Source organism: Camelus dromedarius, chromosome 1 (genome assembly GCF_036321535.1).
Source record: "Camelus dromedarius isolate mCamDro1 chromosome 1, mCamDro1.pat, whole genome shotgun sequence".
Classification (NCBI taxonomy): Eukaryota; Metazoa; Chordata; class Mammalia; order Artiodactyla; family Camelidae; genus Camelus; species Camelus dromedarius.
Genome location: NC_087436.1, coordinates 73,886,313 through 73,914,310, shown reverse-complemented (window position 1 = coordinate 73,914,310; position 27,998 = coordinate 73,886,313). Strand labels below are relative to the sequence as shown.

At 34.7% G+C, this 27,998-nt stretch overlaps 1 protein-coding gene across 2 annotated transcripts; it reads left to right on the top strand.

The window, feature by feature from the left end:
* On the top strand, nt 1–27,694 carry NUP54 (nucleoporin 54). 2 transcript variants are annotated; one of them, XM_010983104.3, is made up of 12 exons: nt 1–144; nt 3,795–3,878; nt 3,968–4,117; nt 11,012–11,238; nt 12,078–12,265; nt 12,966–13,162; nt 14,834–14,888; nt 15,316–15,409; nt 20,119–20,226; nt 24,202–24,321; nt 24,632–24,742; nt 26,862–27,694. In XM_010983104.3, exons 1-12 carry the CDS (start codon nt 78–80, stop codon nt 26,988–26,990), a joined length of 1,530 nt encoding a protein of 509 aa, XP_010981406.1. In that variant the 5' UTR covers nt 1–77; the 3' UTR covers nt 26,991–27,694. The 2 variants fall into 2 exon arrangements, with proteins under 2 accessions (XP_010981406.1, XP_031326929.1); XM_031471069.2 differs by lacking the exon at nt 1–144 and adding an exon at nt 532–978.
* Nucleotides 27,695–27,998: the final 304 nt, after the last annotated feature.

Genomic DNA, 27,998 nt, shown 5'->3' with positions numbered 1-27,998 from the left:
CGGCTTCCCCGCCGGATCGAAAACCGGAGTGCACCGAGTGTCGCGGGAGCGGTACCTCAGTCCCCTCCTCCCGCGACATGGCCTTCAACTTTGGGGCTCCCTCGGCCACCTCGGGTACTGCTGCAGCCACCGCGGCCCCCACGGGTGAGTTATCCCCCAGACCTTCTCCCGGAGAGGAGGGAAGACCTTTGGTCCGGCCCTTCGGTCCGAGACTTTAGGGCTTGGAGTCCTGGGGTCTCCTGCCCGCGCGGAGACTAGGGGCTTGGGAAAAGGGCGGGCGGCTGCAGAGCGGGCCGAGGCGGCTCCTGAGGAGGCCGCGGGGGGAATGGAGGTCCAACATGGAACTCGCGCGCCGCGGGTGGGTACCCGCAGGGCCCCTTTCCTTCTAGGGTTCGCTTCCCGCTGCCACGGAATCGGAGTCGGAGAGCCTGGAGGCGGCTCCTCTCTCCCTTTGCCGGAGACCCACCCTCCCCTCCCCTCCCCACCTCAGACTCCGGGACTGGCGGGAACGCTCGCCTGGTTCCTGCGCTGGGCTCCGCGAGGGTAGGGCTGTGGAGCCTTCGGCGCAGCTCTGAGGCTCCCTCGGCCCTGGCCTTTTTGGTTCTAGCTGCGGGACTATGCGCTCCTGCTCCCTCCTCCGTCCCCCGCCTCCTCTGCTGTCTTTGGAGCAAAGTCAGGGTTTGTCTTTGTTCACTTCTGTGAAGCCTCGTGCTGACTCTTCTAATCCGTATGTTGCTTTCTTTTCTTTTTCTTATTTCTTCTTTTCCCTCTCCTCTTTTAAAACTTTGTTTGTTTCTTTGCCTACACGCCTATCAGGATTTGGTGGGCTTGAGACTGCCAACTCCACCGCCAGTGGGTTTAATTTTGGGGGTTTCGGATTAACTGCTAATCCTGCAGTGAACTTTAATATTGGGAGTTTCGGTGTTTCTACTACCTCGGCGACTCCATTCAATTTTGGTAACAGTCTGGCAAGTGCAGGTAGATATGCGGGTCGTCTGTGTAACGAATGTTGGGAGCTGGAGTCCAAGAATATTTTGTGGTTCCTAGAGTTTGGGAAAGAACAGTGACTTTTCTAATAAGGAAAGGAGATTTATTTCCTAATGTCTAATCAAAAACAGTTATATCAAGTTTTGACTGCCTTTAAAAAATTGCTTTGGGGAAATCTTGCAAATTATAATGTTCCTTTGTTAAATTTGCATTCAATTGAACAGAATATGCCTTCCAAGTGATAAGAATTTGGAATGGATTATTATTTTTGAGTAGAATGTATCTTCCAAATGATTAGATATCTCCTTCAAAGTATAAGCTCAACAGTCAGGCCCATTTTCCTGGAATTCTTGGACTCCTGCAGTCATTTTTTCATTTTTCCTGCATCTTTCATTGGAATTTCATTTGACTGTCCTTGTGTTTCCTGAGAGAAACAAGTCTTATACGAACAGCGGCAACCTGTCTTGTTTTTTAACCTGTATAATAATAATGTGTTTCTTTGGTCAACTCAGCAGATTAGGATACATTTCTATAAGGTAATGTGATTATGGAAAGAATCCCCAATTCTTTACTGGATTTTTTTTGAGAAATGGTCAGAGAGAGCAATTTAGTTTATTGTCAGATAGTATTGGGTTCTAAAAGGTAGGCCAGACATCTTTGTACTCAAAATAATTATGAAGATTTTGGTATCTATATGGATTGTTTGAAGTTCACTGGAAATTTGCAAAACACAAACTATAATGTGTGTATACATTTAGATATAAATTTAAAATAGGTCTGTGTGTACCTTGCGTACAGTGACCGTATGGAAAAATCTTGTTCCTCAGCTGCTCGTATATGAATTTATTGTCCATATTCTCTTACATTATGCCACTTAATGCCCATGCCAATTATATGCATTTGATAAGCATGAATTATTCCCTAAGACTTATTTGGGAAGTCTGGCATTTTGTGCAGTTACTTGTTACTGCTGTGTGGCTATGACCTTGGCATCTAATTTGAAAACATTTTGAAGAATACTTAAAAATTCCAAAGATTAAATAATCCATTATCATTAAGGTATATTTGAAGTGATCACATATTACTGTTTGGATGTTTGCTTTTTCTCTGTTTGCTTAAAATTGGCACTGGGTAAAACAGAAACATTTTGAAATTTGTGTTTCCAAACAAACCCACCCAGCTCGTAATTCAACAACAATAAACCAACCTGTTGGTATTTGCTTGATTTCATGTTCATTTGGAGTTATCACTGTTAAGCTTTGAGTTGTGGTAATATAACTGTGTTTTAACTACTTTTATGTATGTTCATTAACTTAGTCTTCAGCAAAGGGCTGATAGAAATTCTTGTCTACTTTTTAATTTTATTCCCTTGCAGATCCATTATTACAAAAAAAAATTTGTTATTATGGAGCATGTTAAAGATATTAATGTTTTTATTGTGTAGCCAGTTCAGAATATAGCTTAGATTTTCTATGAAAGTTAGAAGTAAGAAAAGATTAGGAACAATGTTCAGTACTTTAGGTGATTTTTATCAAAATGTTTACAGTTTGCAGTACTGCAGTAGAACCCACAAGTAAAATAAGAGTATTTGGTTATATCTGCATGCAACATGTAGTCGATTGTTGAGTAATTTTCCAAGTCAAAATTATATGATGATTATAATGGGTTGTTTTTTTTTTTGTCCTTGTATCTTTTATGTTACAATATTGATGAATCTCTGTCTCTTATGCCAGAAATACATGAGATTAAAAGTTAGAGGATTTGTCTTAAAAGTTTTTCTTGGCACCACATTGGTAATCAGGTAAAGACTGACAGAAAGGAAAGTCCATTTCATTCATATGTCAGGTTAGATATGGTTTAGATTAATTTTGATTCTAGATTTAGCTAAAAATGAAATTTCTGTATCTGTCAGAGTTACCAAACTGTGGTGCAGTGCCCTGTGGTAGCTTTGCTCTCCTTCCTGGCCACTGCCTTCCTCTTGTGGGTTTTTTACCCTTAACTCTTCCTTAAAGAAACACATTCTTGTTGTATAGAAGTCAGTATATTGGTATGTTTCATTTGAAAAGTTGCTTAGCCTTGTTGGGAGATTCAGTAGAAATATAAGCTAAAGTAAAATATACATGAATTCACTGAAGCCAAAGTTGCAAACACAGTCTGCTGATATGCTCTGTTTGTCACACTGTTTTAAAAACATTCGAGTTAGTTGCAGAAAATCAATTGAATTAGACTTTAAATTCTGTAAATTTCACATAGAAAATCTGTATCTTCTATTTCTCTTGGGAGAAAATGGAAATATATAACACTATTAACCTACCATTCTTCTGTAGCAGTAATCTGCTGGAATTTAGGAACTGCTGCCTTTTTAAAAAACTGTTCACATTGGTAAGTTCTACCAGTCAGTAAACACCTAGAGTATTTCACTCTTTAATGTTAGCCTAAATCTTGTAGGTGTTTGAATTTGCAACCCCTACTCTAAAAGTACACTCAGTCATTTTAGAGTGTGTTAAACCTTAGGCAGTAGGCTTAATATGTTTTCTCAGCTGTAACTGTTAATCACCTCTTCAGTTGAAAGGTATATATTGCATTGTGGTGTTTCTACTTTACTTAGTCGCTCATTTCTGCAATGTATTGACTTCTTGATTAGTATAGTTTTTAAAAAATTGATGTTGAAAGTAGAGAAAGGAAAAATCACACCAATATATTTCATCTTTATATAGAGCAATTACTTATATAATTTGGAAAAGAAATTACCTCATATGTATACAAAAGATTCTTCCTTTCTATTTATTTATCCTTTTTTTAATTAGGTGGGTTTGGAGGATTTGGGACAACATCTACAACAGCAGGTTCTGCATTCAGCTTTTCTACTCCAGCTAACACAGGTGCTACTGGTAAGAAGATATCAAACTATTTGTAGAAGCAAATGAGCTAGAGGTCAATTCTTTTTTAACTTATACAATTTTAATTTTTTTATTCAAAGGACTCTTTGGTGGTACTCAGAACAAAGGTTTTGGATTTGGTACTGGTTTTGGCACAACAGCTGGAACTAGTACTGGTTTAGGTACTGGTTTGGGAACTGGACTTGGATTTGGAGGATTTAATACACAGCAGCAGCAACAGCAACAAACTAGTAAGTATGAGATTTTCATTTTAAAATATAAAGCCACAATATAGGTAACATTACTGAGTACACTATTCAAAACATTTTAGTGGGTATCTTTTTTTTTTTTTAAGAATGATAAATATATTATATTCCACAGGATTCCAAAAGCTACTTCTCATGTTTATATATGATGGCAGCTGGGGAGAAGACAGATTGGCATGATTAGGATTAAAAGGCCTCTGTGTTTAGTATCATTCCATTAAAATTTTTTTGTTGTTGCTAAAAATAACACGAGAATAGAAAACGACAAAATTACAGCTCAAAGAATTATATATAAGGTGAATGCCTTTGTCACTTGCCCATCAGAGAAAATATATGTTGATTACTTTCTTATTTTTCTTTATCATTTTGTCACTTAGGTGTGTAAACAATACTATTTAGTTTCATTTATCTTTAACCTCTGTAGGTTCCTCTTTTAGCTGTCTTTTTAAAAATTTTTCAATTTGTTGAAGAAATCAGATCATTTGTCCTGGAGAGGTCATCAGTCAGGACTTTAGTGATTGCATTCCTGTTGTATAGTTTTCATATCCCTTTGCCCTCTGTATTTCTTGCAAGTTGGGTTGGATCTAGGGGGTTAATTATGTTGATAGTTAAGTTTTTTGTTTGCAAGACTACTTTATAGATAGTGTTGTATTTTTTATCAAGAGGCATATCATGTCTGATTGTCTCTACATTTTGTCATGTTAGCAGCAGCCATTGGTTATCATTACCTAGATCCATTAATTCATTAGGGGTTGCAAAATGGTGTTATTCCAACACTATGACTCCTTTTTCATTTATTTTTTGGAATACTTCAATAAAGAGAAACTTTACCTCATCCACTATAGATGATTCTTCCCCTTTATTCTTAGTTTTCAAAGTAAAGAATTGGTTCCTAATCATTCTCCAAAGGGAACTTTTTTTTTTTTTTTGATGTCAGGAACTCAAGTATTTAAATTATTTGGTATTTTTTAATCCATTGTAGTTTTACTTATTGATGCTTAAATTGTTCCAACTTTGGCTAGCGTAAGCCTCAGGTTGGTTCCCAAATCCCTTTAGACACAAGTGTAGAATTAGTCTTTGATAGCTTCCTTACTAGCTGGTATGGCAGTATGTTCCAGGGTTATCTTATATGGATTAATCTATTTAATTATCACAAGAACTTTATGAAGTAGAACTCTTTGGTATCTCCATTTTATAGGTGAAGAGAGGAAACTGAGAGAATTGTGACTTTTCCATATACCTCCTAAGAAGTAGTATAAGAACATAAATTCCAGTTCTGTGACTTCTTTTGTAATTCTTTTTCTTTTCCATAGTCTGCGACCTCTTAAAATCACTTTTGTTTCATCTTTCTTAGATAACTTGATTGATTGTCTAAAATTCACTTTACTTAGACATTGAAGATTAGTAATTTATTAAATATCAATTTCAAGAATTATCTAACCAATAGGATAAAAATAATAGAATTATTCCTCCAGAATAATTCCAGAATTTTTTTTTCTAGAGTTACAATTGTATCTTTCCTACTATCCTCCTGCAAAAATACACATAGTTTGATGGAAATCCAGGTAGTTAAGGAGAAGAAAAGAAAAGTGAAGTTTTTTCTTTGTTTCTTGACATAAAGCCTCTCCAACTGTAAGTTATTATAGTTGCATTTACTTTTGTTAGGAAAAGTGGGAATTTGAATCTGGTGCTATTCATTTTCAGAATGAAAAGGACTCATTCAGTTAGATAGCAGCCATTTGCTGAGTATATGTTGTATGTCAGGCACTGGGTATATAAGGTTGAAGACCATAACCCCTGTTTATAGCCTGCAAGGAGATAGATTAGCAATTAGATAGAATAATATACATTAAACTATAAAAAATATGTATGTGTGGGAGCACTAAAACAGACCCACACAAGTTGCTATGGAATACAGAGGGAGAGTTGAATCTTAAAGGAATTAGCCAGTTGGATAAAGTCAGAAAAGGGTATTCCAGACAGAGGGAATAACATTGACAAAGATATGACTACATGGCACAGCATAATGGATTTGGGGCCTGCTGTTGTAAGGAGTTTGAGTTTAATCTGCAAAAATTGTGGAGGTTTTGCCTCATTTTATAAAACTCCTGCTTGTGTGCAGCACTTGCAGTCTGGTTACACCATCTCTGATGTGTCTAATTTCAGTTACCTGCTGACTTCCTGGACAGTACTTCTTATTCACTGAAAACTTTGGCAGCTGGCTCTGAGTCTTGCTTTTCTTTCCAACTTGTGCTTTCAGTCTGGTTTATTTTCGTACTCAAACAGCTATGCCATCTACCTTTTTATTACAAAGAACTCCATTTCACTTTAGCCACAATTCTTACCTTGGACTTTGGCAACATCTGAAACTGTTCTAATTCCATGATCACTAATGTAAACATCCCACAACCTATTGCTCTTTTAGCCTCCCTTTTCAACTTCCAGTATAGCTGTTCTTAGATCTCATTAGAATCTTTAGACCCATGACACTTTCTGCTTTTCCATCAGCTCCTTCCTGTCTTCTATTTTCTCTAATTAGCTTAGATTCCTTGTCCTTCCATTTCGGTCACTCTCACTATATGCTAAACTTCCTTATCCTTGTAGCATGTCTACCTGAATAAACCACCCAAGCCTGTGTAAGCCCAACTGTCTCTAGATACTGCTTGAGAAAATCACACAGTATAAAAGATTGAATAGTACCTCTAAATTCTTAATCACCAACCCAAGTTGGGGCCTCAACATTGCCCGGCAATCCTGAGAAGTTTCTGTTTTCCAATTATTCTTCCACTTTCTATAAATTATTTTAAACCTTTATTCTCTTCACATCTCAGATTTCCCTGTTCTCACTTTCAGCAGATGGCCTTGACTTCTACTGCACAGAGAAAATAGAATCCCTCATTGTAATCCCTTCAGCTGCCCACTACTGGATCTGTCTACCTCCCTCTGAACCCATCCTTTTCTCTTTTCACCGGTGCCCTGGATCTCATATCCTCCCACCTTCTGGTGACCTTTGTGTTGTTGATTATTCTGCCCAGCAAACACCCACCCCATTCCACCTCCCACCCTCCACCAAAAGAAAAAGTCTCCAGCTTCTCTATCCAAGGATTCTTCTCATCCACACTTAAATAATCTGAAGTTTCTTATTTCTTAAAACAGTAACAACAAAACAAAACTACTTTAATCTCCCATTTCACTTCGGCTGTCATTCTCTTCCTTCGTAAACTACTTGGAACAGATGTAGAAGAATGGGATTGTCTGTTACCTCTTAGTCTGCACTAGTCTGGTTTCTCCTTTCTTTACCCAATCAAATAGTTAAGGTTATGAATCATCTCAAATCCAATGAACATTTACTGTTCTTTAATTGAGAAAAATTCTAACACAGAAAAATAGAATAATAAAACAATCCCACATTCTACCAAATAGATTCAACAAAAGTCAAAACTTGCCATATTTGCTTTACCTCCTCCTTCCTCCCTTCCTTTTTTTTTTCTTTTGAATTGCTGAAATACTTTAAAGCAAATCCCAAACATGTCATTTCACCCTTACTTTACTGTGTTACTCTTAAAAACATGGAATCATTTCAACTTACAAGTAATAACTCCTTGGTGTCATCTAATACCCAGTCCTTAATCAAATGTCCTCTTATGTCTCAGTAAAGTTTCCTTCAGACAAGGACCACACATTCACTTTCTTGTTATGTCTCTTAAGTTTCCATTTAGTATAGAGAATTCCCCACTCTGGTTTTTCCTTACTCATGAATTACTGCAGAAATTAGGCCATTTGTCCTGTGAAATGCCCCATTCTAGATATGTTTGTTTCCTTATAGAATCATTTAGCTTTATCCCCCATATTTGTGGTAAATGAAGTTAGCTTTAGATACTTTATTAGATTTGACTTTGACTTTTTGGCATGAATACTTTGCAGGTGGTGCTGTGTGCTTCATGTTGCATCATATTAAGTGGCTGTCTCTCTCTTAGAGATGCTCAGTGGTTGATCAGTGGTTCAGGTGGTGAGAGCCAATCTGTCTTAGAAAGTTCCCCATCACTCTTTAACCTAGTGGTTTCATTCATTGATGGTCATTGCCTCAATCAATTATTTTATTAGGAGTTGCAAAATGGTGATTTTCTAATTCTGCCCTCTCTTCTACACTGAAATTCTTCTGTAAAAGGAGTTTTTCTTCATCCCACCAAGATTGCTTAGTCAGCCTGAAATACAATTTGTATAGGAAAGGCATGGTAAGTTCTTTCTTAATTGACAGTTTTTGTAAGAAGTTGTTGGTGGCCTGATTATTTCCAGTGGTGTCTAAGGGGTTGAGATTTTATAAATTTTTAATTTTTACTTTAAAAAATCATTTTGAATGCATGAGCTTTAATAAATTGAATGTGTTTTGAGTTGGTTGCATTCGTTATTCTTTTTGATGCTCAAATTGTCACATTTTTGGCCAGTGTAAGCCTTTACCGTCAATGATAGCCTGGTCTGTTTTTTTTTTTTTTTTTCCTTCCTTATTGTTTAGTGCTCCTTACTGCTTTTGCCAGCTTGTCTTCCCCTCTTTGCCACAGAAATTTTGCACATACTGTTCTTCTTTGCCACTGCCCCATGACCTGACTATGTCCTTTAGACCTTAGCTGAAGTTCTAATGGAACAGCTTTCTCTTGACCCTCCTGCCCCAGGCTTGATTAGCTACCTCATTTAAGACTCTCATAGCCTCTGTACTTCTCCCAGGCACTTACCACAACTGTTAATATTTGTTTTATGTGCTCAGTTTGTTTAAAGAACCAGTCTTGTTTACTGCCATATATCCTTAGTGTTTGCCTCTATCTCTGACACTTAGTAGGTGCTCAGTAAGTATTTGTTGAATGAATGAAAGTATGCATGTATGTAAATATGTATGATATGTAAAACCAGGAGAGACTGTATTATCCTGAAATCTAAGGAAGGAGAGTTTTTCAAGGAGGATGTGTATTCAGTGAAAGTAGATTTTCTTTGGGAGCTGAAAGAATAATCAATAGCATGAGACCCCTGAAAAGGTAGAAAGGTATAGATGTCTAACATGCTAAGGCTTTAAAAGAGACTATTGGATTTTGTTATTTGAGTTTCTCAAATGCCTTCTAGTTAGTGAGCTCTGAGTAGACTAGTGTGGTGGAATCCAGTGTGAAGTGTCAAGGGGGAGGCTGAATGTAAATTAGTATAGATGATAGTTTGTTTATCTTATTTAAAAGTTGAAGAAGGTAAAGCCTAGGAATTTCTTGACCAAGACTGCAAAGTGAGCTTATAGTAAACCAGTATTCAAGTCTTCTGGCTTCTAGTCCAGTTCTTTAGCATTTTCATATATGCCCACTTGGGAATTAGTAATATTCATGTGGAAGGTTACAGCAGCCCCTCTCTAGCCCTTAGAAGCCCCATTGGCCTTGTGGTACTTACAGTCTTTAGAGCTGAAAGAAAACTTAAATATCATCTAATACAGTAGTCCTAAAACTCAGGTCATTTTGGTATTATCTTCATGATTTTTCTTTTATCTACATACCGTTTGTATTGTTAAAGGATTTTCTTTAAATCAATTTACTTTTAAACATTATGTTTATTTGAAAAGAAAGATTCAAACTACTGCTATAAGTGGAAAATCAGTATAAAGAAAAGATAACTGAAAATAAGTACACAGAAAATATAATAGTGTTAATAAATTCTAGCTAGATACTTTGCTTTGAGCCCTGAGCCTTAGATTTGTTCTCCCCTTTGTTGACAAGTGAGATAAGCAGATGACATGAGGCATTAAAAGCATACGAGCACCAAACAGACTTTAAAAAAAAAAATGTATTCAGTAATCAAAAGAGAAATTTTTACATAATTCAGTCTATTTAGTGACTTGGCTGTTGCTTGACGGCTGTAATTTCATGTACCGGGGGTACTTATCTACTAACACTTTGGAAATAACTGATCTGATACAACTTAGCCCTTTCCTCTATTGGAGAAATTGTAGCATAGAGAAGATAAGTGACTTGCCCCAACTTATGCAGCCAGCTAAGCTTTAGCTTAGAATTTGTCCATTTGTTGTCTTTTTCACTGTATCTTTCTTTATAATAAGAGAAGGAAATTGTTTATTAAGCTGACATTGACATAACATTGATATAATGACTCTTTTTGCTTATTTTGTATCCTAATTTGTATTTATTATACAAATAAATATAACAACAGTAAACGTTGTTTAAAAAAAATTCTGCAACTTCACAAACTTTACTCTTTTGGTGTGGATCTAATATTAATATCATGGATCTAATTTGTGTTCTGATAATGGAATTAGTTATATTAAGATGATATTAGAAAGGCAGGTTTAACATTCTGAGGATTGACTTAGCATATTAGTTTCCTATTATTGCTGTAACAAAGTGTCACAAACTTAGTGGTTTAAAACATACTATCTTACAGTTCTGGAAATCAGAAATCCAGAAATGAGTTTCCCTGAACTAAAATCAAGGTGTTGACAGGACTGTGTTACTTCTTGGAGCCTCTAAGGGAGAATCCGTTACTCTGCCTTATCCAGTTTAGATCCAGAGTCTCTGCATTCCTTGGCTTAGCTCCTTCTCCATCCTCAAAGCCAGCAGCATAGCATCTCCACATCTCACTTTGACTCTGACTTCCCTCTTCTCTTTTAAAAACCCTTATATTATGTTGAACCCACCCTGATAATCCAGGATAATCTTGATTGATTTAATCACACCCTTGAAGTGCCTTTTGCTGTGAATGGTAACATAATTTATAGGTTCTGGGGATTAGGACATGGACCTTTTTTTGGGGGTGGGGGGCATTATTCTGCCTACCATATCTAAGATATGAATTGATTGATTTTTTTTTGGAAAAACTAATTTTGGGGTATGTTTTTAGCATTAGGTGGTCTCTTCAGTCAGCCTACACAAGCTCCTGCCCAGTCCAACCAACTGATAAATACTGCAAGTGCTCTTTCTGCTCCTACGCTACTGGGAGATGAGAGAGATGCTATTTTGGCAAAATGGAATCAACTACAGGCCTTTTGGGGAACAGGAAAAGGATATTTCAACAATAACATTCCACCAGTGGAGTTCACACAAGAAAATCCCTTTTGCCGATTTAAGGTATTAATACTACTTTTGATCTTTACTTGAAGATTGTATAAGAAAATATGATATTTGGATTAAAATTATACAAAAAAACCAGTTGTTTGGTTTTTTAGTACTCCTTGAACATGTATAATAACATTTTTGTTTAAAAGTACAGAAATTATAAAATTGAAGTGATTTCTTACATACGTGTGATTGAGATAACTAGAATACAACTGAAGGAAGGTGTGATTAGAATGTAACTTCTAGCAAGAAAAAACTTTAACAGAGGGGAAATGGTCTGCTTGGCACCTATGAAGGGGTGGCCTAAAACTAGAATTCAGTGGTAGCTATCTAACGTTGTCCAAGAAAGTGCACCTAACCAGCAGGTGGGAGTAACTGCTTGGCATGTGTAATCCTATTGTCACTATAATAGCTGGATGCCAAAGTTGCTTTCTTTGTTCTCATTCCGTGCTTACTGAACAAGTTTCTCGGTTGCATTTGGCTTCTCAGAGATTCTGTTCGTTAGCCAGTGAGAGTATATAGCTCAACTTGGTGATCTCTTTTTCATAAAAAATTAATGTATTGTAATCCAATTTATATGTCAGCCTCTTTTGCGTTTTATTGGCCTATGTCAGTCTCTTAAACTTAATCAATGTCTGTATAAGCTGGTGTTTGGAGTTGCAGGGCTGAGGCTTTATAATTGTGTGACCTCCTAGGGCATAAAGTGGTAGGAGGAATCATTACATACTCCCTGCATTACCAGACATTAAGCTGTTTTCCCTGTTTTAACACAGATACTAAGCTATTAATATTAAACATCTGATTTAAGATCTGTACATATTTTTGATACTGTTTATTTTGTCATTCCACAGGCAGTAGGTTATAGTTGTATGCCCAATAATAAAGATGAAGATGGGCTAGTGGTTTTAGTTTTCAACAAAAAAGAAACAGATATTCGAAGCCAGCAACAGCAGTTGGTAGAATCACTGCATAAAGTTTTGGGAGGAAACCAGACCCTTACTGTAAATGTAGAGGGTATTAAAACATTGCCAGATGATCAGTAAGTATACATTAAATACACTGTATATTTCTGTGTGCTTTCCTCCAAAGAGAGTGATCAACAGTGTTTTTACTGCTAAAGCACAAATTAAACCTCAAAGCAAAATACTATTTCTCAGCTAGTGATTCTTCAGTATTTATAGAAAAATTTGTTTAAAAGCTTTTTTCTTAATGTTAGATTTCTTAACTTATTAGATGCTAATAATTTCTCAGATTTTTCATTCAGAAACAGGAAGAAACACTAATCATGGCTATGTGCAAATCAAGGGCCACAGAGACTTTTTGAAATGTTTTAACTGATTACTGTTCATGTTCGTTCATGGATAAATATGACTAACTTCCCTCGTCCTGTGTATAACTGTCATACTTAGTGACAAGACATTTGCTTTGGGATATTTTGGGTTAGGAGAATTTTTGTTGTTAGATATAATAACTGAAATCAGATTGCACTTTTTGGTCTTAATTGCAGTGAAGCAACCCATAAGCTTCAACAGAATCTCCACAAAGTGTTTCTTGATTTGGGGAAAAAATAACATTTACATAGGACTTTGCAGCTAAGCATACTTTTTGCAGTCTATTTTGTCTCATTTTAACTTTATTTCTGAATTCAGCTAGCACTCTTCTAAAATCACATGCTGCATTGATACTTGTGACTGTGAGTTATGTGCTCCATATTTTATAACTTGGTTATTTTTCCCCAGGACAGAAGTTGTCATTTATGTTGTTGAGCGTTCTCCAAATGGTACTTCAAGAAGAGTTCCAGCTACAACGCTATATGCCTATTTTGAACAAACCAATATAAAAACACAATTGCAGCAACTTGGTGTAACCCTTTCTATGACTAGAACAGAACTTTCTCCTGCACAGATTAAACAGCTTTTACAGAATCCTCCTGCTGGTATGTTTCCAAAGTCATGGAGTTAAGGAAATGAAAGATTTAGAAATACATGCTTCCTCTGTTTTGGGACATGTTGGCACAGGTCATTAATGTTAATAAAACCAGTGTCAGCTTATCACATGCCTTCTTATTTGGAACATAGTATTGAATGTTTATTCATTCATTTAGTTTTTTCTATTATATAGCTAATATGTTTGTTAGAAATTTTGGTAAATGATGAACTAAAGAAAAATAGTCCATAATCCATCTACCCAAAGGTAATTCAGTCTTGATATTTTATTTTTATCTACCTTATGTCTTGTTTTAACTGAGTATTCAAGTAAAACCTGGATGTGTTCTCACTATAAAGATTCTAGATGGCATAACTAGATTGACTATGTTAACAGATCTTCTTTACGTCTCTTTCCACAGAAGTAGCTACTATTAATAATTTATTGTACTTTATTAGTCCTTTATCTGTGATTTTAGTATAAGCATGTTAAGTCATTAAAAAAAGGATTCTATATTGTACATTTACTGCAGCCTGCCTTTTTACTTACGGTATTTCTTAGTACTTTCTATGTCAGTGAATGAAGATAAATCTTACTTTTTAAAAACTGTGTGGAATACTGTCGGTGTACTTTACTGTATGTAACCTCCAGGTTGTTTCTACCTTTTCACTATTATATACTGTGCAACAATTAACATCTTTGTAAATATGTCTTAGAACACATGAGCATGCATTTTTTTAGAACAGACCTCTAGTAGTGAAATTTTTGAGTAAAGATTATCTATACAGTCAGCCCTCTGCATCTGAGGGTTCTACAGCCCCAGGTTCTACATCCACACATTCAACTAACTGCAGCTCCAAAATAGGGGAAGAAATTCTATAAAGTACCAAAAAGCAAAACTTGAATTGCTGTGCCCTGGCAACTATTTACATAACATTTACATTGTGTCAGGTATTATAAGTAACCTACAAATGATTTAAAGTATATGGGAGGGTGGGCATAGGTTATTTGCAAATACTACACTGTTTTTTCACAATGGACTTGAACATCCCCAGGAAAGTGGGGTTGATCCTGCATCGGATCCTCTCTGGATACCAGAGGGATGACTGTACTTTATTTATTGTTACATACTGCCAGACTGCTCTTCAGAGGAAGTTCTGCCATTTACATTCATAACAGGAATGTGTTATTTTTCTCATATTTTAAATTTTTCTAATGTTTTCTCATTTTGCTCTATTTTTGCCAACAGTGGAGATTATTAGTCTTTTAAATTTTGCCACTGATTGCAAAAAATTAACACTTATTTTCATTTGCATTTCCCTGATTACTACTAAAGTGGACCATATTTTTTGTTTATTAATCACTTGATTATAATTTTTGTGAGTTACTTATTGATATCATTTGCCCAGTTTCTATTAAATTTTTTGTCTTTCTGATTTATAGGCGCTCTTCCTATATTCTGGACGTTAATCTATTATCCTGTAGGTTATAGATATTTGTTTTCAAGCTACCCTTTTTTTATAAGCTTTATCCTACAATTTTTTTTTGTAGTGGTCATATTTGACAGTCATTTTTCATTACAGCTTCTAGGTTTTGTATCTTTAGGAAGGCCCTTCCCATACAAATATTATAAAAATGGGAAATATTTCCTTTTAGAAAAATGATTTCTTTTTTGTGGTAGGTGTTGATCCTATTATCTGGGAACAAGCCAAAGTGGATAACCCTGATTCTGAAAAGTAAGTGTATCTTCATCTTGTTTCCATATAAGAATTATTTACTACTAGGGAAGCAAACAAATGCAAGCTGTTAACTATAATTCTTATATTTGATGTGAGTTTATTTCCATTTTCATTGCTTTTTAAAGAATGTCGATTATGGTAAGGCAGCATAGCATGGTGAAAACATTAAAATCTGAGGATCAGTCCGTGATTATTTACTTGCATTTAATAATGCAGTTTTTGACCAAACTATATTTCCTCATTCATAAAATAAGGAGGTTGAGTGAAATCTCTGTGGTGTAACATTATTGATTTCATAGTCATAGATCTGCCTTTGAACCCTGGAAATGTAATATGAAATTACATGAATGTTATTATGAAAACCTTACTTTGTATTTTGTAATACAGGCTTAGGTATGAAAATTGACCACTTGCATTTCTTCAGGTTAATTCCTGTACCAATGGTGGGTTTCAAAGAACTTCTTCGAAGACTGAAGGTTCAAGATCAGATGACTAAGCAGCATCAGACCAGACTGGATGTAAGAACTCATCCTCCGGCCCTGGGAATGGTGTAGGGGTTACACACACTTCTTTCTATACTAAGTGATAGAGTGTATACTGCAAATTAATAATTAAAGTTTTATACAACTTCTTTCTTTATTATAGAGCCTCCAGAATGATGTGTATCTGACTTGACATATTTTAACAATGAATTTAGAATTGTTGACTTAACAAATTAGACTTATTTTCAATTCCAGCCAGAGAATGCATATTATTTTATTAAACACTTATTTATGGGGCCTTATGAAAATGAAGGCCACAATTATGATATGTTGTCATAATATATTACGATTTTAGGTTAATGAAACAGATTTAAGTTATTGTATGCTTAAATCTACTTAATATTTTCTATATTTTTTTATTGAAGTATAGTCAACTTACAATGTTGTGTCAATTTTTCTATGTCTGAGTCTGTTTCTGTTTTGTAAATAAGTTCATTTGTGTCTTTTTATAGATTCCACTTATAAGTGGTACTGTATGGTATTTTTCTTCCTCTTTCTGCCTTACTTCACTTAGTATAATAATCACCAGGTCCACCCATGTTGCAGCAAATGGCATTATTTTATTCTTTTTTAAAATAGACTTTTGTAATCAAATGCCTAAAGGTTCTTAAAGGTCACTTCCAGATTCTCTTACATGGAATTCCTAATTATTCATTCAGACTCTGAATAATGAAAAGCTTACTATTTATGAAGCAATGCATTTCACCATCGGCTAGCTCTAATTGATACAAATTCCCTTCCTGTATTGACTCAGAATCTGCCTTGCTGTAATTCATACACATTTTCTCTGGCATGCTTTGTGGGTCATCACTGTGTTCCTATGACAGCCCTACAGATACTTGAACATCATAATCGTTCTTCCTTTTTAGTATTATTTTCTCTGGCTGAAATTTCCAGCATGGTTTTTGAATGTGACATGATTTCCAGGCCCTCACTGTCTTAGGCAGGATACATTGAATTTATAGGCATCACTTTTAAAATGAGTTGTTCATGGTACTGTACATGAGGTATGTCCAGAGTTCTTCAGAATAAGGCCAAAGAAGCTATTACTTGTCTTTGTTTTTATCAGTCTTGCTAGGGGTTTGTCAATTTTATCAATCTTTTCAAAGAACAAGTTTTGTTTTCAATTTTTTTCTAGCTTTCTGTTTACAGTTTCATAAACTTTCACTCCTGTTTCCTTTATTCTGCTTGCTTTGGGTTTTCTCTTTTTCTAGTGTCTTAAAGTCGCAGCTTAGGTTATTGAGACATCTCTTATTTTCTAATAAAGGCATTTAATGCTGTTAATTTCCTTCTAAGCACCGCTTTACCTGAATTCCGTAAATTTTGATGTATTTTCATCTTTGATTCATTCAAAATATTTTCAGATTTCTGTTGAGAATCCTATTTGACTTGAATTTTTTGACTAGTGGATAACTTAGAAGTATGTTTCATTTTCAAGTGTTTGGATATTTTGCTGTTACTCTGTTGTTGCCATCTAGTCTAATTCTGTTATGGTCAGAGAACTCTGTATGATTTTAGTTCTTCTAACTTTGTAAAGGTTTTTTAACCCACATGCCTATGAAAAGAAAATGGATTCTGCTGTTCTTGGAGTTTTCTGTTAGTGTCATTGAGATCCATTTGGTAAGTGGTTCAGTTCTTCTATATTCTTGTTGATTTTTCTGTCTACTAGTTACAGTGTAAAAGGAGAGTTGAAGTCTCCAGCTGCAATTGTGGATTTGTCTTTTTCTCTTTTCAGTTCTATCAGTTTTCCTTCATGTATTTTGAAGGTTTGCTGTTAAGTACATATGTATCTAGGATTGCTAAATTTTCTTGGCACATAGACTTTTAGTATTCTATAATGTTCCTCTTTACCCCTGGCAATTACCTTTACTCCAAAGTCTGCTTTCTCTGATACTAATATAAATAAAGCCACTCTAGCTTTCTTTTCATCAGTGTTTTTATCGTGGTATCTTTTCCCATCCTTTTACTTCTAATGTACCTTTTTTTTTTGGTATTTATCTATTTATTGGTAAAGGACATTTCTGTTGTTTTGTATGGAGTACTGATAATGATCAATCAAAATTACTGAATCTATATCTTGGTGCACATATAGAAGAATTTCTTTAAGATATATCTAAAAATGGATTTTTAGGTCATACCTTCATCATATTTTAAGTAAGTGTTTTGTAGACAGCATAAAGTTTAGATTTAGGCCTCCAGCTTATTAACTGTTCCCTCTTTTTTCCTGTTTCCTCTTTTCTACTTTCTTCTCGGTTATTTGGACAGTTTTTAGTATTCTGTTTTTAATTTATTGTTATTTCTACTGTCAGTGTTTTTAGTGGTTGCCCTAGGGCAGTAGTTCTCATTGGGGGTTGGTGGTGGTGATTTTGTCCCCCAGGGCACATTTGGTAACATCTGGAGACTTGTTTGGTTGTTACAGCTAGGGTGGGAGGCGGTGCTCCAGGCATCTAGTGGGTAGAGGCCAGGATGCTGATAAACATCCTACAGTGTACAGAACAGTACCACTGCAGCAAAGAATTATCTGGCCCATATTGGTAGTGTTAAAAGTGAGAAACCCTTCTCTAAATATTACAATGTTATGTCCTTACACCACAGCATATAGGCTTTTCTTGGAGTTGTCGGCACGATGCTCACTTCCAGATTTTGGGCTGTGTTGAAACCAGACTAGGGGACTACCTGACAGGAAAATAATGGTAAACTCACCACCAGTTCAGTGGTCCTTCAAATTCATGTCTTCTTCCTCTTGCCACTATTTATTTTTCAAAGTCCTCAGGTACGAATGTGCATTCTGTTCAAGTTTTACAGCTGTCTTCAATGGGAGAGATACAGTGGCATGTACATAGTCCATCTTGTCCAGAATCAAAATTGTTCATATCTTTTGCCAATTTTTCTCTTGGGCTTTATATCTTTTCTTTTTGAATTTCAGGAGTTCATCATTTATTTTAGATTTTAATCCCTAGTCTGTTTATAACATGTCTCCTACTTTTCTCATCTTTCTGCTAACTCTGTCTTTAGTATCATTAGTTGAACAGAAAAACCTTAATTTTAATGTAATGATATCCATTGATTTTTTTTTCTCATGTTTTCCTTTATGGGAATTTGCTTAAGAAATCATTCCTCACCCACAGTCTGAGTCTCCTACATTTTTTTCTAATAATTTAGTTTATCCTTTCACATTTGAGTCTTTTGTCCACATGGAGCTCACTTTATATATACTAAGTGGTATGAACCCAACTTTCTCTAAAGAGTGGGTCAGTTTTTCCAATGTCATACACAAAAAACTGATATTTTCCTCAGTGACTTATCAAAGCATTTATCAAACAAAGTTCCCATATGTATGTGAGGTAGTCTGTTCTTATATTAGTTTCATATTTTTTTACTCTTATGGCTTTGTAGTATATCTTAAAGATATGTGGTAGAATGAATCTCCAATCTTTGTTCTTTTCAAATTTTTAAGCTCTTATGGATCTTCAGTCTTCTGTAATAGATTTAAAATGAGTTTGTCAGAATGGTAAATTTTAGTTAGAATTACATTAAATATATAATTTGTAGATAATTGAATCTTGACAATATTAAATGTTTCCATCATAAACATATTTCTTTACTCATTGAGGTCCTTTACTCATTGAAGACATACTCAAGATTCGACCTTTGGAACAGTTTTAAAATAAACTATATAAAAATTATATGCATTTTTTTTTCTTGGTTAATTTGTAGATTGTTTTAGTGTCTGTCAGTAAATACTGTGAATGGTAACATTTCTGTTTTTTGTTAGTATTGCTCGTATCCAGTAGTAGTTAACTCTTGTTGTCTAGAAACCCTGCCGAATTTTCAAAACTGCAATTGAGGGGTGGGGGTGGAGGTGCCTGGGTTACATAATAAATAATGAGGATGGCCACCTAATTTTGTGCCTGCCAACATGCCTGGCATTGGAAAATTTCCTTAAAAGGTGACATGTGTAGACAGACACGCTAAAATGTGTCTTGTACAATCTTCTTACCCTTTTACTTATAACATCTCAACATAAGCCAGTGACACAGAATGATTAAGTATGATAGGAAAAATTATGGGCTTAATTCCGATTGGGAAGCTTTAATGAAATGAGATTTTAACTTGCTCTGTAAGGTTAAGATTTTCATAAGGCAAAACAGTAGGATTTCAGCCCAGGCAAAGAGCAAATCAAAGACCCAGGGGAATAAAAATGTCTTCAGTTGTGTGATTAACAGCCATCCTTTCCCTCTCCACTCCAAGCATCTCCCCCCATAGTATTTTGTAACAGTTAATATTGGACTATACTTTCAGCATGTAGTTATATTTAATTATCTATTAAGGTCCCTTCTGCATATCACTTTATAGATCTTTTTCCATTCATGGCCTGGTTGTTGGCTCTGTTCCATAGTATTACTTCAAATTCCTTAATTATTTCTGAAGTGTATGTTTTACTTTTCTGTATACCTTGCCTCATCACTAAATTTCCTGGAGCTTAAAGAAATCTTTGAATGATACTTTTTAACTTTTAGGTGTACAAAAGGGGAAGAAATATAAAAGCAGATTTAAAGGGAAAGAGTTTATATTTTGAGAGAGAAATCTCAGGCTTATCTTAGAATTAGACTTTGCTTGTAAGTGAACCTGATAAAACAGTTGTGATATCAATACTTGATTTACCTTTATTTATTTTAAAACAGATCATATCTGAAGATATTAGTGAATTACAGAAGAATCAAACTACGACTATGGCCAAAATTGCACAGTACAAGAGGAAGCTCATGGACCTTTCCCATAGAACCTTACAGGTAGTAATTTGGATTTTTTCCCCCAATACTTATAAGACTATATGCATTATGGAAGTGTTAAATGTGGATTTTTACAATAGAAGAAAAAAAACAGACTAAAAAAAATAAGAGTAAAACTGAAAGTACCAGACTTTCTCAATAAAACCTAGAAGTTGGAGGAGAGGTCCCACAAGATGGGTGAAGAAAGTGAAAATATTCTAAAATGCACATTTTATTGAGAGGGTGGGGGAAAAGCAGTGGAAAAATAAATCATCTTAGTGTAAAAAGAGCATGCATCAGATCATTAATAGTTTTCAGAAAAACAAAAATACAGTTCTGATTTTGAGTGTTAGAAAAGGGAGTGCAGCCATTAATGAATGAAAGCAACAATAGAACTTGCAAGTTAACAAGAGGGAATAAAAGAATGAATAGCAACACAAATTCAAATTATCATGAAAACAAGTATTATATACCAGAATCAGTGGGATATACAGCAAAAGCTGTACTCAGAGTAAAACTTACAGCCTTAGAAAATCTTCATTTTTTTTTAAGTGCAAATGAAAAAAAATAAAGAACTTAGTATTCATCTTGTTATAAAAATTCTATCAAGAGCTAAAAGAAACCAGTAAGAGAAAAATAAAGAAAATGAGTGAAGCAGAAAAAAAAATCATATATAAAAAGTAAATTGCGAAGCTGTTACTTTGAAAAGACTGTTAAAATGGCTACACATAAGTGAAGAAGGAAGGAAAAGAAGACTCATCTCATGAGCCTGAAGAATGAAAAGAAAAATCAAAAGTGAGAAAGGAGACATTACCACAGATATACACAACAGAGTAAGAAAATACTGTGTGCAGTTCAGGGCAGTAAGTTTGGAAGTTAGAACATGATTTTCTAGCAAAATTGAAATTACTAAACTTGATCTACAGAGAAGAATCTTACATAGGCAACTACCATAGAAACAATTGGGAAAGTTACTAAAAGTCAACCATGGAAAAAGCACCAAGGCCAGATAGTTTCATTGCTGAATTTTGTCTAACCATTAAAGAGCTAATTCTAAAGTTACTTTATTTCAGACAAAAGGAAAAATATAGACAACTGCTTTGTTTTTTTTAAACAGCTTTACTGAGATATAATTCACATACCATACAATTCACCTATTTAAAGTGTATAACCCAATGATTTTTATTATATTCACAGTTTGGTACAACCGTCACTACAATTTTAGAACATTCTCAGTATCCTAAAATGAAACTCCATACCCATTAGCAGCCACTCCCCATTTCATCTCAAACCCCCTAGCCCTAGGCAACGACTTTGTTTCTACATATTTGCCTATTTTGGACACTTCCTATAAATAAAGTCATATGATATGTGGTATTTTTTTGACTGGCTTTCTTTCATATAGCATATTTTCAAGGTTCATTTGTGTTGTGGCATGTAACAGTACTTGATTCCTTTTTAGGGCTGAATAATATTTCATTGTATGAATATACCACATTTTAATTTATTCATCAATTGATGAACACTTTGGTTGTTTCTACTTTTTGGCTATTATGAATAATGCTTCTATCAACCCTCATGTACAAGAGTTTGTGTGGATGTATGCTTTCATTTTTCTTGGGTATATAAACCTAGGATGGGAATTGCTTGGTCATGTGGTAACTCTATATGTTCAACTTTTAAAGAACTACCAAACTGTCTTCTAGAGCAACCTGACCATTTTACATCTCTGTTTTTAGTACCCCAAAATAAAAATCTATAAACAGCTAATTCTAATAGGGATGCAAATTACGCTAAGTGAAAGAAGTCAGACTGAAATGCTACATGCGGTATTATTCCATTTATATGACATTATGCAAAAAGGCAAAACTAGAGATGGGTAACAGCAGTAGTTGCTAGCAGCAGGAGGTAAGGGGAGAGTGACTACCAGGGCAGGAGGTAACTTTCTAGTGTGCTAGAAATGTTCTGTATCTTGATTGTGTTGATGGTTACCTGTGTTTGTCCAAATGCATATAACTGTACACCTGAATTTTGAATTTTGTTGTATGTGGATTATACCTCAGTAAACCTAACCAAAGGAAGCAAATGCAGAAATTCTAAATAAAATATAAGCAAAGAGAATCCAGGTATTTATCAAATTCTAAAGGAATGCACTTAGACTCAGCAAGGTTTACTTCAGGAATGGAGGGTTGGTTCTCTAACAGGGTATCTATCAACATAATTTATCATGTCAACACATGAAGGGAAAATGTATGATAAAGACTAGTTGCCAAAAATGTACAGCAAATTTTCTAAGAAGCAAAGCAGTAGAATCACATTAAGAAACTAAACCCTGATACCCAATATTATTATTCACTGTTATTATGAAGGTTTTCATAAATAGAATGAGCAAGGTAGTTAATTAGTATAAACATTGAAAAGAGATCATCTTTTTGCTGATCACTTGGTTGTACATCTAGAAAACCCAAGGAAATAAACTATATATTTCATGCGGTAAGATAGCTCAATATGAGGTAAATGTACAAAAATCTGTGTGTCTTTATATTATTAATGGAAATAGGAAAGTACTCCATTCAGTATTATGAAACAACTATAAAATGCTTAGGAATAAATTTATGAGGAAAGTACACAGTCTGAATTAAAGTTTTCACAACTAGATAAATCATATTCTTAAATAAGAAGAAAATAGCTACTTTATAAAATTTAAAAATGATTTACAACTTCTAAAAAATTGATTAAAATCATTCAGTTCATAAATAAGGAAAAGTGTTTTGAGAATAGCTTCTGGGGGAACAAAAAATAGTGAAAGGGACTTGCTCTATCAAATTTTAGAACCTATTTTAAAGCTCTTGTAATCAAGTCAATATGAGATTGGAGTAGGATTGGAAATAAAGGCCCACAGAATAGAATGGAGAATCCAGAAATAGGTGCTCATGTATCTTAATATGACAGAAGTGGTAATTCAATTCAGTGGGTTTATTTAATAATTAACGCTAGAGTAACTGGCTATCCATCTGGAAAGTAGAATAGAATTAGACCACTGTATCACACCATGTCCAAAAAAGGTGGATTATAGACCAAGAAATTTATGAGGCTACATGTACAACCTAGAGGTTGGAGAGACTTTTGGCCAGAAAGCCACAAACTATAAAATAAAATTGACTATATAAGAATTAGAAAATTTTGTGGAAGAAAAAGATACCAGAAGCCATTTGTCAATAGTCAAGTGATTTCAGAAAAAATGCTGAATTTTCAAAGTGTTGATTTTAGTCATAGTGTTAATATTTATATTACATGAGAAGATCCTATAATTTGGCCCCCCCCCCCAAAAAATGCAACTGAAATATGAGCAAAGAATGTGTAAAGGCAGTTCACAGAAGAGCAAATGCAAAGTAGTTCTTAACCATTAAAAGATGGTCCTTTAACATTTAAGGGAATGCAGGTTTTAAAAAATTTTTGTGTGTGAGATGCCTTTTTACTCATCAGGCTGAGAAAAGTTTAAACATCATCACCTGTTGCTGACAAGAATGTGTGGAAAAGGGTAGTCTTACATGTGGATTATGAATAGAAGATCTTTCAGGAGAGCAATCTAACAGCTTCTGAAGACTGAAAACGTATTTTTAGACCCAGCAATCTCATTCTTGAGGGTCTATACCAGTAAATATATATATCTTTATGTATTTTTATATATATACTTATATATAAATGTTTATTACAACATTGTTCAGTGTCAAAACTAGAAACAAAATATATGCTTCTCAATATAAGAATACTTTAATAAATTATTAATACATGAAAATTATGTAGTCATTAAAAGTAACATTACTGTAACTTGCCTAATAAAAATGGGCAAACATTCAAATCTTGAACTGTTATGGTTCTTACTATTGTTAGTGTATTCAGCTGATTTCTTTCAATAATAGATGTGTAATAAAATTACTTGCATAACTGCAAAGAGATGGCTTCTGTTGATATTGGTGGGTTTTCTTTGTATAGGTGCTAATCAAACAGGAAATTCAGAGGAAGAGTGGGTATGCCATCCAAGCTGATGAAGAGCAGCTGCGAGTTCAGCTAGATACAATTCAATGTGAACTGAATGCGCCTACTCAGTTTAAGGTAAGCACTTGTAAGACCATGAAGCTAGAATTTGTTTTGGGTGGATCTACAGAGAAATGTTACTTAGTCTTCAAAAAGAGGAATTTTGTATACTTGTTTTTATTGAGTATTTGTTCTCTTTAATCAAAACCTCCTTTCTAAAGTAGACTCTTAATCGTGATGTTTGGGACTTGTCTTAATGTTTTAAATAATGTAGAGGGAGAATTAAAACATCTGATTAGAGTGGTGCCCATCCTTTTAAAATAAAACATTCTCTTTTAGAAATGCTTGCTGTTGTGAGCAGTTGTAATTCAATTCGGTATTATTTTAGGGCCGACTAAATGAACTGATGTCCCAAATCAGGATGCAGAATCATTTTGGAGCAGTCAAATCTGAAGAAAGATATTACATAGATGCAGATCTGTTACGAGAAATCAAACAGGTAAGTGTTGCACTAGAGTGCACTTTTAAAAAGGTGAATTCACCACTTCACAACCATTAGGGTGTGTATTATCACCCCCCCCCCCAAAAAAAAACCCCAACAGAAAATAAGTGTTGAGAGGATGTGAAGAAATAGAACCCTCGTGCACTGCTGGTGGCAGTGTAAAATGGTGCACACAGCTACTTTGGAAAACAGCTTCTCAGATAATAGACATAGGATAACCACATAGGCCAAGATCGAAAACAGGGACTCAAGTATTTGTGCACCTGTGTCCATAGCAGCGTTACTCACAGTAGCCAAAACATGGACACAGTCTGCATGTCTGTAGATGGACGAATAAACAAAATACGGTATTTATATACAGTGGAATGTTAGCATTAAAAAGGAAGGAAATTCTGACACACACACAACAGCCATGGATGGACCTTGAAGGCATTGTATCATGTGAAGTCAGTCAATTTAAAAGGACAAAAGTTGTACGGTTCTACTTTATGGGGCACCTGGAGTAATCCAATTCACAGAGAATGGAATAGTGGCTGCCAGGGGCTGAAGGGAAGGGGAACAGAGACAGTATTTCATGGGTGCAGAGTTTCAGGTTGGGGAGGTGAAAAAGTTCTACAGATAGACGGTAGTGATTGTTGCACATGACTTACTCAGTACCACTGTACATTTAAAAATGGTTAAAATGGACATTTTTACGTGATGTATGTTACCACACAAAAACAGTGTTATCATTTTCTCCCCCCACCCCCTAAAAAGATGAATTCAGAGGTAATACAGATACCAAAGTTCCCTTGACCCTGCTGCTCAATGCAGAGGCAGCAGCAGCTCTGAGGTCATTAGAAATGCAGACTTGGTCCTTACTCCAGACCTCCTTAATCTACATTTTTCAAGATTGTAGAGTGATTTGTATACATGGTAAAGTTTAAAAAGTTAATTCCTCTATATCTTTCCGACTTGTATGATGCCACATATAAACATGCAATTATTGATCTTGTCAGCCCTTGGGGACCTTGATGGAGGTTGGGGTAATCAAAGCTTCCAACCACCTGTCTAAGGCTCATTTTGTATGAAAAAGTTGGGAAGTACCTCTCTAGTTTATTTTCATTAGTAAATACAGATTGTTTTAATAAAACCTGTCTAGCCATTGACTGTATCTAAAAAATATATATTAGGATGGTAAACTTTGTAGAACATATTAGGTAGGATTAACTGGCATGGCAGGTTGGCAAGGCCCTGAAGATTATAGGTGGTTATAAACGTCATCAACAAATCTGATTTTATTATGTTCTGTAGAGTGGATATTCCTGTTTTATGCAACTAAAAGCTAGTTTGGCTCCTAGGTTCTCAGAAAGTATATATACACTAGATTATATTCCATTGTACCAATATTTACAATAAACTGAGAAAAATTCCAGCACATTGGAATAAAGAACTATATGAACGAGATTCTGTATGCAGTAAAATTGGGAATAATATAAACACCTACCTAAAACGATGAAAAGCAGTATATTGTTTTTGGGGTTGAATCATGGCTCATCACCTAGTTTATGACCTTGGGCAGGTTACTTACCTGTATCTCAATTTCTTTATCATAGAGAAGAGGTAATAATGGTACCCTGAAAAGGTATGTGCTCAAAGGGATTTTAAATGAGTTAAGTTAGTTAATACCCATAAAGCTCTTAAAGCTGCCTTAACACCAGAGAAGTTCTTTTTAAAATGTTAGCAATTGTAGTTCTCACCATTATCATCACTTTATACTTCGTACTTCAAGATACGGAAATCCTGTTTTCAGAATGATTATTTTGCTAGTCATGTATATTTGAGTACATTCTTGCATTGTTTTCATGTCATACCTTTTGTTTTTTTATCAGAGATTGATAAAAAGAATCTAAAAAAACCTGCATCTTTTGTAAAATTTGTAGATACTTTTATTGCTTTTTATAGTAGTATTTTACTGTAGATCATGTAAGTGTTAGCAAAGATACAGTACAATGTTTAAATATGCATATATTTAGAAAAGCTACTAACTGCTATATTGCTAGAAAAAGCCCTTTTTGCTGTGAGTAGCTTCCAATTTAATGGAGGAATGCATTAATATTTTTTTAATTCCTTCTAGCATTTGAAACAACAACAGGAAGGCCTTAGCCACTTGATTAGCATCATAAAAGATGACCTAGAAGATATCAAGTTGGTAGAACATGGATTGAATGAAACCATCCACATCAGAGGTGGTGTCTTTAGTTGACAGTTCACAAACTTGTGTTAAAGGTTTGTGAAATATATCCTCTTGTTATCAGACGCTCCTTAAGAATGAAACTGACCGTGTGGAGGGGAAAAAAAAGAAAACACTCTTCTCTCCTGGCTTGGTTTTTGAGGTCACTGACCAATTATTAATCAAATCTGAAAAAAGTCACTTCACAGCTCTTTAAAGACAGCCTTTGAAAGATTTACATCTAAAAGCTGTAATTACTTTAAAAGTACATAATTACCAAAAATATGTACTATTGTACATTTTTACAGCAGCATTGTTCTTAACAATAATCAGTGTTTAATGATTATTCTTCACTGAGCCTGTGCTTTGCTTTCCATAGCAAGTAAACATGAAATATCTACTTTGCACATAACAAAATAAACCATATAATGACTTGGCTGTTGGAGATTTGTACTTCAGAATGTAAATGTACATCAGTTTTTATATTTGTGAATTCATCTGTGAGGAGAGTCAAGAAAATCCAAGAGTATTTAATGATTAATGTGGTTTTCTCATTCTATAAAGATTTGAAAATATATTTTTATATTATTTTACTTATTTGGAATTTACAGAACACACAAGCATTTAGGACATAACAAAACTACATTTTCTCATTTTTGCAACTTTTTTTGTTTTTTAAACCTTTTTATTTCTAAAAAAGATGAAAACTTATAAATAAATGCTTGATTATAATTTTATATACTTCTGTCTGATGCTTTATTTGGCTCTGGGAGAATGACCATTCATGTCCACGTAAGTACTGAATCATAATCACAACTTAAGAATTTTAGTCTTAACATGGTTTTAAGTCTGACTTCCCTCCTAAGGAAAGTGTATCAATACTGATACATTTTGACTGAGGTATGGCAAGTGAAACTTACTTCAGATATCATCTAGCATAAAGAATTCTCTAATACATCATTAGTATCTGAAAAGACTGGAAAATCTGAATTAGACATGATAACGTGCAGTAGTGATTCTTTAACAACTAGGTAATTTTAA

Bases quoted from the DNA above. Each gene is read 5' to 3' on its own strand.
- NUP54 (XM_031471069.2), top strand. From the start codon at position 618: ATGCGCTCCTGCTCCCTCCTCCGTCCCCCGCCTCCTCTGCTGTCTTTG. The intron at 12,266-12,965 runs GTAAGTATACAT...ATTTTTCCCCAG, and splicing joins AAAACATTGCCAGATGATCA to GACAGAAGTTGTCATTTATG. The intron at 24,743-26,861 runs GTAAGTGTTGCA...AATTCCTTCTAG, and splicing joins TGTTACGAGAAATCAAACAG to CATTTGAAACAACAACAGGA.